The 12,244-nt window shown below is 17.4% G+C and overlaps 3 protein-coding genes and 2 non-coding genes across 5 annotated transcripts; 2 read left to right on the plus strand and 3 right to left on the minus strand.

Annotated features, from left to right (window-relative positions):
* The first annotated feature begins 1,261 nt into the window (after nt 1-1,261).
* PRELSG_0307300 lies at nt 1,262-1,343 on the plus strand. The gene has a single exon. It is a non-coding gene; the product is annotated as a tRNA-Ser (tRNA).
* A 703-nt stretch (nt 1,344-2,046) lies between these two features.
* Nucleotides 2,047-2,119, minus strand: PRELSG_0307400. The gene has a single exon. It is a non-coding gene; the product is annotated as a tRNA-Ile (tRNA).
* A 1,179-nt stretch (nt 2,120-3,298) lies between these two features.
* On the minus strand, nt 3,299-6,279 carry PPM1 (protein phosphatase PPM1, putative; the record flags this gene model as incomplete). The annotated part of the gene is made up of 2 exons (XM_028680064.1): nt 3,299-3,338; nt 3,524-6,279. 2 exons carry the CDS (start codon nt 6,277-6,279, stop codon nt 3,299-3,301), a joined length of 2,796 nt encoding a protein of 931 aa, XP_028531598.1.
* Nucleotides 6,280-8,244: 1,965 nt separating this feature from the next.
* RRP4 (exosome complex component RRP4, putative) lies at nt 8,245-9,243 on the plus strand (the record flags this gene model as incomplete). Its single annotated transcript, XM_028680065.1, has 1 exon — nt 8,245-9,243. One exon carries the CDS (start codon nt 8,245-8,247, stop codon nt 9,241-9,243), a length of 999 nt encoding a protein of 332 aa, XP_028531599.1.
* Nucleotides 9,244-9,911: 668 nt separating this feature from the next.
* PRELSG_0307700 (conserved Plasmodium protein, unknown function) lies at nt 9,912-10,592 on the minus strand (the record flags this gene model as incomplete). The annotated part of the gene is made up of 1 exon (XM_028680066.1): nt 9,912-10,592. The coding sequence occupies one exon, from the start codon at nt 10,590-10,592 to the stop codon at nt 9,912-9,914; it is 681 nt and encodes a 226-aa protein (XP_028531600.1).
* Between the last annotated feature and the right edge of the window lie 1,652 nt (nt 10,593-12,244).

Genomic DNA, 12,244 nt, shown 5'->3' on the forward strand with positions numbered 1-12,244 from the left:
AGCTTAGAGAGTTTAACTATTATTAATATTAAATTGTTGCTTTTATGTGGTTGCCAGTAATGGAATCAACTAAAAAAATACAAACAATACGATCAAATATAAAAAAATATGTCAATACAAATGAGGGCAAAGTCCCGAAAAATTAGGAATGCAAGAAAAATATTCCATTATGATAAAAATCAAAAGTGAATTGTAAAATAGTTTAAAATAAAAGTCTCTTATTAATATATCATATAAATGGTTCAAAAAATAAAAAGATACTAATTTTTAGTAATGTATTTAGTGGCTTCGAATTATATATAATAGAAAATAATGTGACTAAAGAAAATTTTCTTCATTCATTTTTGTAGTAAGTACATTTATGTGGTTTATTAGCATATATACAAATAATGTATCAAAAAAATTATATTAAAAGAAAATAAAAAACTTTAAAAAAAAATTTAAAATAATATATAACAAATTTAAAATATAGAACTTTGGCAAATGGATTTTTTTGCATTTGGTGGTGTAATTCTTATAATTGTTCAAAATAAAATACTATTATTATTTAAAAGTGTAAATTTAATAATAATAAAATAATATATATGTATATATATATAAATATAATACAACAACAAAAAAAAAAAAAGCTTCTCGGAGTACTTATTTGGCTGTATGCTTTAGAAACTTATTGTCATAATTATTAAAAAATTATAAATGAAAATACTGTAGAAAATGTTGTAAATAATAAAGCGAAAAAGGTAGCCTCATGTATACATAAAAATAAAAAGATGTAAATATTAATAAAAAAAGGAAAAAATTATAAACTATATATAAAAAAAAAGAGATGAATTAAAAATAGATATATTTATGGCCATTTATTAGCAGTATGCTCTAGTGGCTTACAATCACAAGAAAAAAATCTTAATATTCAAAAAAATAAAAATAAAAAAACAAAAAAAAATTTTAATTTCTTTAAGCACTTAATTTTTTTACATTTTACCACTTAATTTAAAGTTCTACAAAAAAAACAAAAATTACAATAAATAATGCAAAAAGAAAATTAGTTGTTACTACCAAAAAATAAAAAAATATTATATAATAATGAAAGAATCCTCATTGAAAATTTCTCAAAAAGAAAAAAAAAAAAAAATTTTTAAATTTTATTTGAGGATTTCATTTAATACTTTTATAATTTTTTGTTAGTATTTCACAAAATGTAGTTCAGAATATAAAAAGAAAAAATTACAATCATGACTTTTTTAAAAATTCATATAATTATGACAGTGTGTCCGAGTGGTTAAGGAGTCAGACTAGAAATCTGGTAGGCTTTGCCTGCGCAGGTTCGAATCCTGCCGCTGTCGAAAATTTATCATTTTTTTATCAAAGAGAATTATATATAAATTGGTTTTAATATAATACAGAAAAAAATGGATTTTTTTTTTGTTATTTGTATTATTATATATTTTACAACTGTTTTATAATTTATATAATAAATTAACATATATATATATATATATATGTATATATAAATACACATTTTAATTTTTTTATACGGTCTCATTTTATTTTATATATTAAAATTTTAAAAATACTTATAGAATATATTTAATAAATTTCTTTATAAAAAATATTCACCTGAATTTACAAAATTCCCTATAAAAATATTTATATTAATATAATAATTATATACACCTTTTTGTACATATATATTTATGCAATAAAATAATAAATGTATTAACAATGATAAATATCTTATTTCTTAATTTGAAATAAAACTATTATCAAATTTTTTTATATTTTTTTGTTATTAAGTGAATATTTTCTTTATTATAATATTATAAGAAAATGTATTGATATAAATTTAAATATAAAAAAAACCAATATTATTATTAATTTTTTTAAATCTTAATAAGTTTTTATAATATTTTTAACAATTTAACATTTCGTTTTTCTCAATGCAAATAGAATAACTATTTAAGCAATTATAAAAATTGATATACATATATTATATAAAGTGGTTATTTTATCTCTATATATTTAAAAATTGTATATATATATATATAATAATTTTTTTTTTAACAAGTTCTTTTGATCCATGTGGGGATCGAACCCACGACATTCGGCTCATAAGACCGACGCTCTAACCACTGAGCTAATGGATCTTCTATCATGTAATAATATTAATATTTTAAAAAAAAAATTAAGTTTTTTTAATATAAAAATAGAATAAAATGTATCTACTAATATATATATATATGTGCATCTTATGAAAGTGTTATAAAAAATAATGAAAATGTTTAAAAATTTTTTTTTTTTTTAAAATATATTAAATTTAACAGATTATTTGAATTTTTTATTTTATATTTTTAAATTTTATATTAATGCGATATACAATTCCATATTTTTTCACATATATTTGAATTTATATTAACATTATATAAGTTTTATTTAAAATTATTTATATTAAAAAATATTACTTATAATTTCGATTGTTCATATTAAGCTTCATTAATGTTTACTTTCCTTTCTATTTGTTTTATAATACCCATAGGCATGTTTTTAAATTTATAAATATTGAAGTTAAAAAAATAGAAATATATATATATATTAAAAGGGCCTATATAAATATACTTACAACTTATTATCCATAGTTTATATATTTAAAAAGTAAAATATTTAAATAAATAAAAAAGGGACATTTTCTAATTATAAAAGCATACTATGAATGAAATTAAAAAATGCTTTAAAAAAAAAAAAAAAAAACATATTAGTAAATTCTAATACTCATCAAATTATTTTAATTTAAAACATAGGAAACTATAAACATTATTTAATAAAATGATGTAAAATTCTAAAAAAATATATATATTCATGTATATATAATAGCATTCTGCATTAAAAATGTATATAAAAATAACTCCTAAAATTTTAATTTTAGAAAAGAATTTCTACTTTTTGTTCATTAATATAAAAAAACAACTTATGAAAAGAAAATTTTTGCTTACAACCTATTGTAAATTAAAAAGGTATATTTTTTACTGTTATATTTTTTGTTGAAAATAAAAGCACATCTGTATTTCCTTTTTTGAATATATTTGCATAATTTATATAATTGTATAATAACAATACATTTTTTTAACAAAAAAAAAAAAACCAAAAAGAGAATTTAATCTAAGCCTGTTTTTCTCATGATATTTTTTTCATATATTTACTTTTTTTTTCTTCTCAATCACTTTCATTATTTTTATTTAATTATCTGCCTTTCACATTCCTTATAACATAATGTTTCCAATTTATTTTTTATTAATATCTAAACTCAAGGATTTATTAAATCTTTTAAGGCAGAAAATTTTATTCTTAAAAAAAAAAAAATATATAAATATTTAAATATACATATATTTTTTTAGTTATATTTTATTATATCATACATACATATATATAGTTTAATTTTTTTCTTTTTTTTTATGTATTATATAGATGTAATGTATTATATTGAGGTATATGTATAATATATATATGATTTTTAATTTTAAGTTATTACCTTCTTCTGACTCTTCCAGTTTGACTTGAGTACAAACTTGAATTTTCATTTATACTTGTTTTTTTTTTCATCTCTGGATTTTGAAATATAACAACTACAACTGATAAATTATCTAAAGATTTTCTTTTATAAGCTAATCGACAAAGTGCTTCAGAAGCAATATTTGCATTTGTGCTTTCAACTAATGATGCTCTAACTGTATTAACAGCTTCTTGAGAAGTCATAACATCAAAAACCCCATCACAACAAATGATTAAAAACTCATCATCGTCAGTTAATTTTATTTGAAATAAATCTGGCTCACATATTAATCCTTTTAATTTTTTTTTAGTTTTTTTATCAAAAGAACCGAATCCTCTACATACTCCTAAACAACCATCTAAATATCCTTCATCATCTAACACTCCTCCTGATTTTATAATTCTCTCTTCTTCCTTTTTATTGATACTTGCTCTATGATCAACTGTTAATACAATTGCTCTTCCATTTTTGCTTAAAACACATCTACTATCTCCTATATTTGCTATATACAACATGCTTTTAAATATTATACTAACACATGCGGTACTACCACTTGATAGGTTAGAATGGTTAATTTCTTCATTATTCAATGTTTCTTTGCATATATGTTCATCAATAGATTGAAAAGCATATTTTAATGAATTACTTATTCCATTTCCGTTTATAAGATAAGAATAAACATTTAAATGTAAAAACTTCTGAACTATATTTACTGTATTCTCTCCATTGTGACCATCATAAATAGCACAATACATGTATGGTTGAGTTTCTATATTTTGTAATTTATGAATCAAATCATAGTATTCTTTATCAAAAGTTTCGTTTACTTCTTTTTTTTTGATTATTTCATTATACTCCTTTTTTATAAAATCATTGATATTTTCTATAGTTATTACTCTATCTTCATTATAAGTTCTATTACCTTTAAAACTAAAAAAACCTGATTTAAAATTTTTCCATTTTTCATTTTTGTTATTATTATTTTCTTGAAAGTAATTTTTATATATAATATTATCAATAGATATATCTTTCATAAACTCAGTATATTTATTCATATGCGTATCATTAATTTTTAAGTAATCATTTTGATTATATATCATCTCTTGTTTTAAATAACTTACTTTCTCATTTAACTTGTCATTATCTAAATTAATTATTACTTTAGTGTTCATATAATTATGTTGTAATGATTCACTTATTTTTAAGGAAGTATATGTTTTCTCTTCACTATTATTATTAAGAGAATTTTCAATTTTTACTGGGATTTCATCATTTTTCTTTATATTTAAAACTAAGTTTTCTCTTTCTTTAAAATAATAATACTGATAATTAATATTTTGATTCTCACAATTTATCTCTGATATATTATATTCATTTTCACTTCTTCTCTCTAAATTTTCATAATGGTTCACTTTATTTATATGATTGTTTTTACATGAACTATTTTTATTCATTTCATCTTTAATATATTCTTTGTTGTTATTATCAATATTATCATTATTATTATTGTTAATATCATAATTAATATTATTTATATTATTATTACTATTATCATTATTGCTATTATTATTATTAATAATATTAATATTACTATAGATATTATTATTGCTATATTTATGATTATTATTATTACTCGTGTTATTTATATTAATATTATTATTATTGTTATTATTATTAATATTATTTATATGATTATTATTCATACTATTAATGTTACTATTGATACTATAGTTATTGTTATAATCATGATTATTGTTATTATTATAGCTGTTATTAGTTTTGTTGATATTTTCATTATTATTATTATTGTTGTTGTTAATATTATTTATATTATTATTACAATTATTATTATTTCTAATATTAATATTACTATTGATATAATTATTACATTTGTGATTATTATTATTGTCATTAATATTAATATTATTCTTATTATTATGATTATTAGTTGTATTATTAATATCACTATTTGTATGAATTTTATATGTATAATCAGTGAATGATTCTTCTAAGTGATCACTTTTCTTTAATGAATTATATGTATTATATATAATTAAGTAGTCATTATTTCCTAAATTAAAATTCTTATTATTGTATTTAATATTATTACTATATGATAAATAATTTTCTTCTCGTTTTAAGATATTATTTTCTTGTGAACATAAGTGTTCATTCTTTTTATCATCAATACAATAATTATTATTTTTTAAATATACTTCCTGGTCATTATTTCTATTATTCATAATTCTTTTAATATCATTTTTTAGTATTTCTTCCTTATGAGAATTTTTTAAATCCTCTAAGTTGATAAGTAATTTAAAAATACTTATATTATGATTAGAAGTAATACAATTCTCGTAAGTAACTACATTGTTTTTATCTAAATTATAAATATATAATTCTATATAATTATAACAATTCTTTTTATATTCCTCAGAAAAATTCTCTTTAAAAAACATAGAAACTCCTAAATATAATATTTCATACTCCTTATTAAATATAATAGGCAAAACAAGAAACTCACTCTCCTTGTTTTTAAATCTTGCATAATAATCTAAAATGGAAATAAACTCAACTCTTTTTTTTTTCTGATATTTAAATTCCTTTGATAAATCTACTTTCTTTTCATTATTAATATAACACTTAAAATTATGATTATTCAGATGATCTAGCAATTCGTATATTTTTCCGTATATATAAATAGAATCTTTTTTTAAATTATCGTATAAATTCATATGCAATTTCTTTAATTATTAAAGAAAAAAGAAAAAAAAAAAAAACATCTATATATTTATAATAAATAAAAATATATATACATATATATTATTTTATAATTTTTTGAAGATTTTTATATGTATATAATACTTTAAGAACGCTATTTTATTTAAAAAAAAATGTACATGTATGTATATATATATATATTTTTGTAAGAAAAACAAAGATAAAAAAAGAATAAAAGTGGAATTTTTTTTTATAAACAAGTTTCACTTTTTGAAAAAATACTCTTGTAAGGTCACTGAAAGAAAATTATGCTGAACAAAAGTATATATTTGTGTTTATTTTTAAATCAAATTATAAGTAAACCAAATTGTTTCGATGTTTTTCTTATAATAAATTTTACAACATTATACAAATTTAAATTTTTAGAAAAAGAATTAAAGCAATGAATATTTTTGAAATTAAAAAAAAAAAAAATGCATAAAAAAATTTACATTCAAAATCTAAGACAAAAATATTGATATATATATAAATATATATATATAAAATAACTCATGCACACAAGTTATTTTTGCTTTTTTTTTTTTTTTTTTTTTCACTTTGAATATTAATTCAATATAATTTCTTTTTAAATCCTGAATATTTTTATTAATTTTATTTATTTTGTAAAATTTTTCTTCTTAATATATTTAAAATTACTTGTATGGAACATATATATATATATATATACATGTTAATATTTTTGCAAATATTTACATACTAAAAAATATAGTGAAAACATCTTTATACATTTTTTCATAATGAAATTTTTATTTTTTGTGTGACGTATATATTTTTTTATCAATCCTTAATAGTAGTATAGTAATATTTATAGAAGAAAATCTAAAAAAATACACAAAATCAATAACTTTTCTATAAAAATTATTAGCTCGTTGAATATTTTATTCATAAAAACTATTTTAAAAAAAAAATTAAAAAATAAAAATATACTTAAAATGTTCGCTAATAAATTGTTCCTTCTTCATATACTTTGTATACGTAAAAAAAAAAAAAAAAAATTTAATAACAAAATGAAAATGATATAAATAAAAAATTATAATAATTTGAAACATGTATATAGTTTAATGCAAAGTATTATATATTTATATTATGATTTATGAATTAGTATTTTTTCTATTAATAAATAAAAGCTTTAATATAAAGAACATTTCTCAAAAATATTATAAATAAAAGTATATATCCACATTTCATAATTAGAATTTATGTTATATTTGTCAATTTCATTTTTAAAAATATTTCTTTAGACATTTCAACTTAAACGCCATACTTGCGTATTTATAAAATAAACTTTTTTTTAAAATCATTCACGTAATTTGAACAAATTTTATTAGTAAGATGAACAATTTAAAGAAGCAGTTTTTAAACATTATTTAACTTTTTATTTTAATATTGATAAGAAAAAAATTTATTTAAAAAAAAAAATATGTATAAATAAATATATAGATTTTTATTTGGAAAAAAAAAAATAAAATAAAATATATAAATAATGAAAGTTTCATGAAAAATTAATGTATAAAAAAACTTTTTTTATTCATTTGTAAGAAAAGAAAAAAAGTATATTTTCATTTATTGAAAAATTGCTTAATTAGACTTTAATAATTAGCAAGAATAAAAATACATACTTTTTTTTTAATTATTTTAACAATTGAATATATAAATCATAAAAAAAATATAATAAATAAGAATAAAAATGTTTTGAAGAAAATATAACTAAAATATTTCTTACAAAAAAAAAAGTACATTTTAAATATTTAAAAAAAATATTACTGAACAGCTTTTATATATCACTTCGAATAATAGAATAAAATCTAAGAAAAAGTTAATCTTCAAAACAAAAACTTAAAAGATTTAATCTTTTTTTGAAGAAATAAGAAAATTTCTTGTGCTGAAAAAAAAAGTTTCTTCAAAAAAAAAAAAAAAAAATGGATATTTGTATAACAACTCCGTATGATAATGAATTAGATGAAATCGAAGAATTTAATAATAGGATATTAGCGGTAGAAACAATTAAACATAATAGGTCTAACTTAAATAAAAATATTGATAACACTTGTCCTAATATTAAAAAATTAGTATTACCAGGGGATGGGATATTAGAAAAAAAAGATAAAGACAGATTTTTGAAGGGTAGTGGTTTGTATGAAGAAAATGAAAAGTTCTATGCATGTATATTAGGATCAATAAATTATATAAACAAATTAGTATATGTAGAACCGTTAAAAGGAAAATATACTGGAGCTGTAGGAGATTTATTAGTAGGAAAAATAAAAGATATAAATAATGATAAATGGGTAGTAGAAATAGGTTCCTATTCTCGTTCATTATTATCAATTTCTCAAACAAATATTAGCTTATTTAGTCAAAGAATAAGATTATATAACGATGTAATAAATATGATTAATATATATAAACCTAATGACATTATAGCATGTGAAGTACAAAGAATTTTAACAGACGGTTGTATAATTTTACACACAAGGTCTTCAATATATGGAAAATTATCAAACGGAATATTAATTACTGTTCCACAAACATTAATTCAAAATCAAAAAAAACATATTTTCGTTTTTCCTTGTAATGTGCAAATAATATTAGGGATGAATGGATTCATATGGATTTCATCTCCCATTAAAAAATCTAAAGATACTAATCCAAATAGCATTGATGAAGACATTGAAGGTAATAAATTTGAAGAAGTAGATGATACTACCAGAAGAAATATCAGCATCATTAGTAATATTATTAAATTATTAGCTAAGTATCATATTAATATTAATTATGATATTATTACTAAAATATATATGCAATATACTGCCAATAAAAATAATAATACTTCCTATATTTTAAAACCTTATGTATCCGATTCCTTTTTATTCAATTATATAGATCAAATAAATAAAAAAAATGAAGACATTCAATAATAATACATAGAAAGTTTGAGCAATTCTTAAAAAATGAAAAAAAAATTCTAGTGAACTTTTTTAAAATATTTATATTAAAAAATTATGTAAATTTTTATTTTATAATTTATGTATTTAATTAAATCTTTTTTTTTTTTTTTAAGTTTCTTCTTTATTTTTTTTCACTTTTCAAATTTTTATGTATTTTGAAATTTTATTAGTCATCTTTTAATGTATCTCTTTTTAAATAGATAAATAAATTTTATTTTATATTTTTTATTTTGTATTTATTTAATGCTTTTTTTTTCCTGATTTGTTAATTATAATCTTGTAAATGAAATTGTTATAAAAACTTTTCAATGTTTAGTATATATTCTCTTTAAAATAATGAAATTAAAATAATTAAAAGACAATTTTTTAATATGTATACATTTATAAAATTATATTTAAGAAAAAAAAAAATGATGTATACATATTTTTTAAAATATTGAACTTTTCATATATTTTCATTTGCTTTATCTTTTTTAATTACATTACAAATGATAAAAAAAAGAAAGAAATTAAAAAAAATAAAATTGTGGAATTATTCTAATATATCATAATATCAATCACACATGGATAGTTTTCTTTTAATTTTTTTTTTTTTTCATGTGTAAAAATACTCTTTTATATTAATATAACAAATTTTCTCATGAATTAAGAATATTCCTTATTATTAAATTTTCTTCTGTTTTTGATTTGTTCATGTTTAAAACAAAATTTTGCATTTTATTTTTTAACAATTCATGATCTTTTCTTGTGTTTTTCAAATGATGTTGTAAAAATTTTCTTTCTTTTTTAAATTTCTCCATTTCTTCATGCATTTTATCTTTATCATTTACCGCTTTATGAAATTTTTTACGATTCATATCAACATACTCTTTCATCATATTTATTCGAGTCTCCATATAATTTATATCTTTCTCAATAATATCTTGTGCTTTTATTATTCTCATTTTATTTTTTTTTAAAAGAGATGCTCTACTTTTATACATGTTTCCTTTATTAATTTCTTCTTTGATTTCTTTCTCAAGTTGTGAATTAATTTTATCGGAATCACTGATACATTTTTCTAATTTTTCCAATTCTTTATTACCTTCTGATAATTCTTTATTTAATTTTTTTAGAATACCTTCTAGATATTTTATTCGTTGTATAGAATAAATAATACCTTCTCTATTCTTTTTAAATTTCACTGACAAAAAATTAGTATAATAATTCATAGAAACCGATGCATCTTTAACTTCTTTTAAATTTATTGAATCTATTTTCTCTATTATTTCATTCTCAGAAACTTTTGTCATTATATTTCTCTTATTTGAAATAGACATCTTAAATCAGAAACATTAAAAAAAAGAAAATTTGAAGTACTAAGAATAAAATGAAAATAAAAAATAAACAGAAAAATCCAAACTAAAAAGTAGACAAAAATACAACAGAATATATAATTTTTTTTTTATATGTCTATATTACTTCTTAAGTGAATATTCTTTTAATTATTTTTATAAAAGTAAATTTTTTTTTATATATTGACAAAGTAGTTATAATTTTAAGCTATAAATATTATCTTAAAGAAAGATCTAGAATTGAATTAATGAGTATTAAAGTATAAAATATAATAAAAAAAAAAAAACTACACACAATATTTCTTTTAATCAGATTAATATTATTTTATCAAAGAAAAGAAAAATAATATTTATTTAGTCAATTCATATATATATACAAAAATTCTTAATAATTGTTATTAAGAAAAAAAAAAAAAAAATAGTCAAATATATTAAGTATTTTTTTATAATACTTTCATAACAAAATAAAAAAGAAAACAAAAATAAATTATATCAAATAAAAACACAACAAAACAAAAAAAACAAAAAAAAAACAAATAAAAAATGAAATAAAACATCAATAATTAATTATTAGACAAAGCTCTTTTGATAATTTTTAATAAAAATTAAATAATTTTTATTAAAGAAAGAAAAATTATATATTTTTTTTAAATTACGCAAAACATATTTTTTTTTAATTTTTTAAATATTTTAGAAATGTACTAATTTTTAAAATAAGCAATGGTATTATAATATAAGAAAGATACAAAATTATGTATATAAATTATACTTTCATTTAATTTTTTTAAGAAAAAATATTTTTCTTATTTATCTATTTAAGTGATAACATCAATCATTGAGAATTTTTAGTTTTGATATTTAATAATGAAATTATTTGAAAAACGAGTACTACTTTTAAATTTGAGCAACCTTTCTATTTTGTTTTATATTTTGCTATACGATATTTATCATTTTCTTAATATATTTTTCTTATATTTTAACTCATTTCATTTATATATTATATTTTATTATTTTATTGTATTTCATTTTATTATTTATTATGCTATATATTTCTTATTTTATCAGTAGTTGAATGATTAAACTAAAATGAAATATTGTCTCTAATAAGAATGCTATATGAATATAAAATTTTGGTTTATTATATTTAAATTAGTAAAAATTAATTATTATATCACAAAATAATTTCTCAATTAGTCTATTTTAAATAAAAAAGGAGAACAAAAGAAAATGAAATGATTTCTATTTTAAGTTCCTAATTTTTAAATTAATCTTTTTTCTTTTTTCTTTTTTTGATATTTCACTATTTCCTAATAATAATAACAGTATCTACTATTAAAATTTTTTAATAAATACTTCAAAACAAAAGATATATAAAATGATAAAATAATGTAAGGAATTTTAATATAGATAAATATTAATTACAAATATTCCATTTATTTTATTTATATTTATTTATTAATTAAAAATTATTTTAAAATTTTTCTTATTGTTAAAATTTTGTGAAATGTTAAATAAATAAAAATTATAAAAAAAGGCAAAATCAAGGAAAATGCTGAAAGCAAAAAAAAAAGGTATCATTTATTATTTTGACATCACTATTTTTTTTTTTTTTTAACTTAGTTTGACATAATTTTAAA

The sequence above is a fragment of the Plasmodium relictum genome, assembly GCF_900005765.1.
Source record: "Plasmodium relictum strain SGS1 genome assembly, chromosome: 3".
NCBI lineage: Eukaryota > Apicomplexa > Aconoidasida > Haemosporida > Plasmodiidae > Plasmodium > Plasmodium relictum.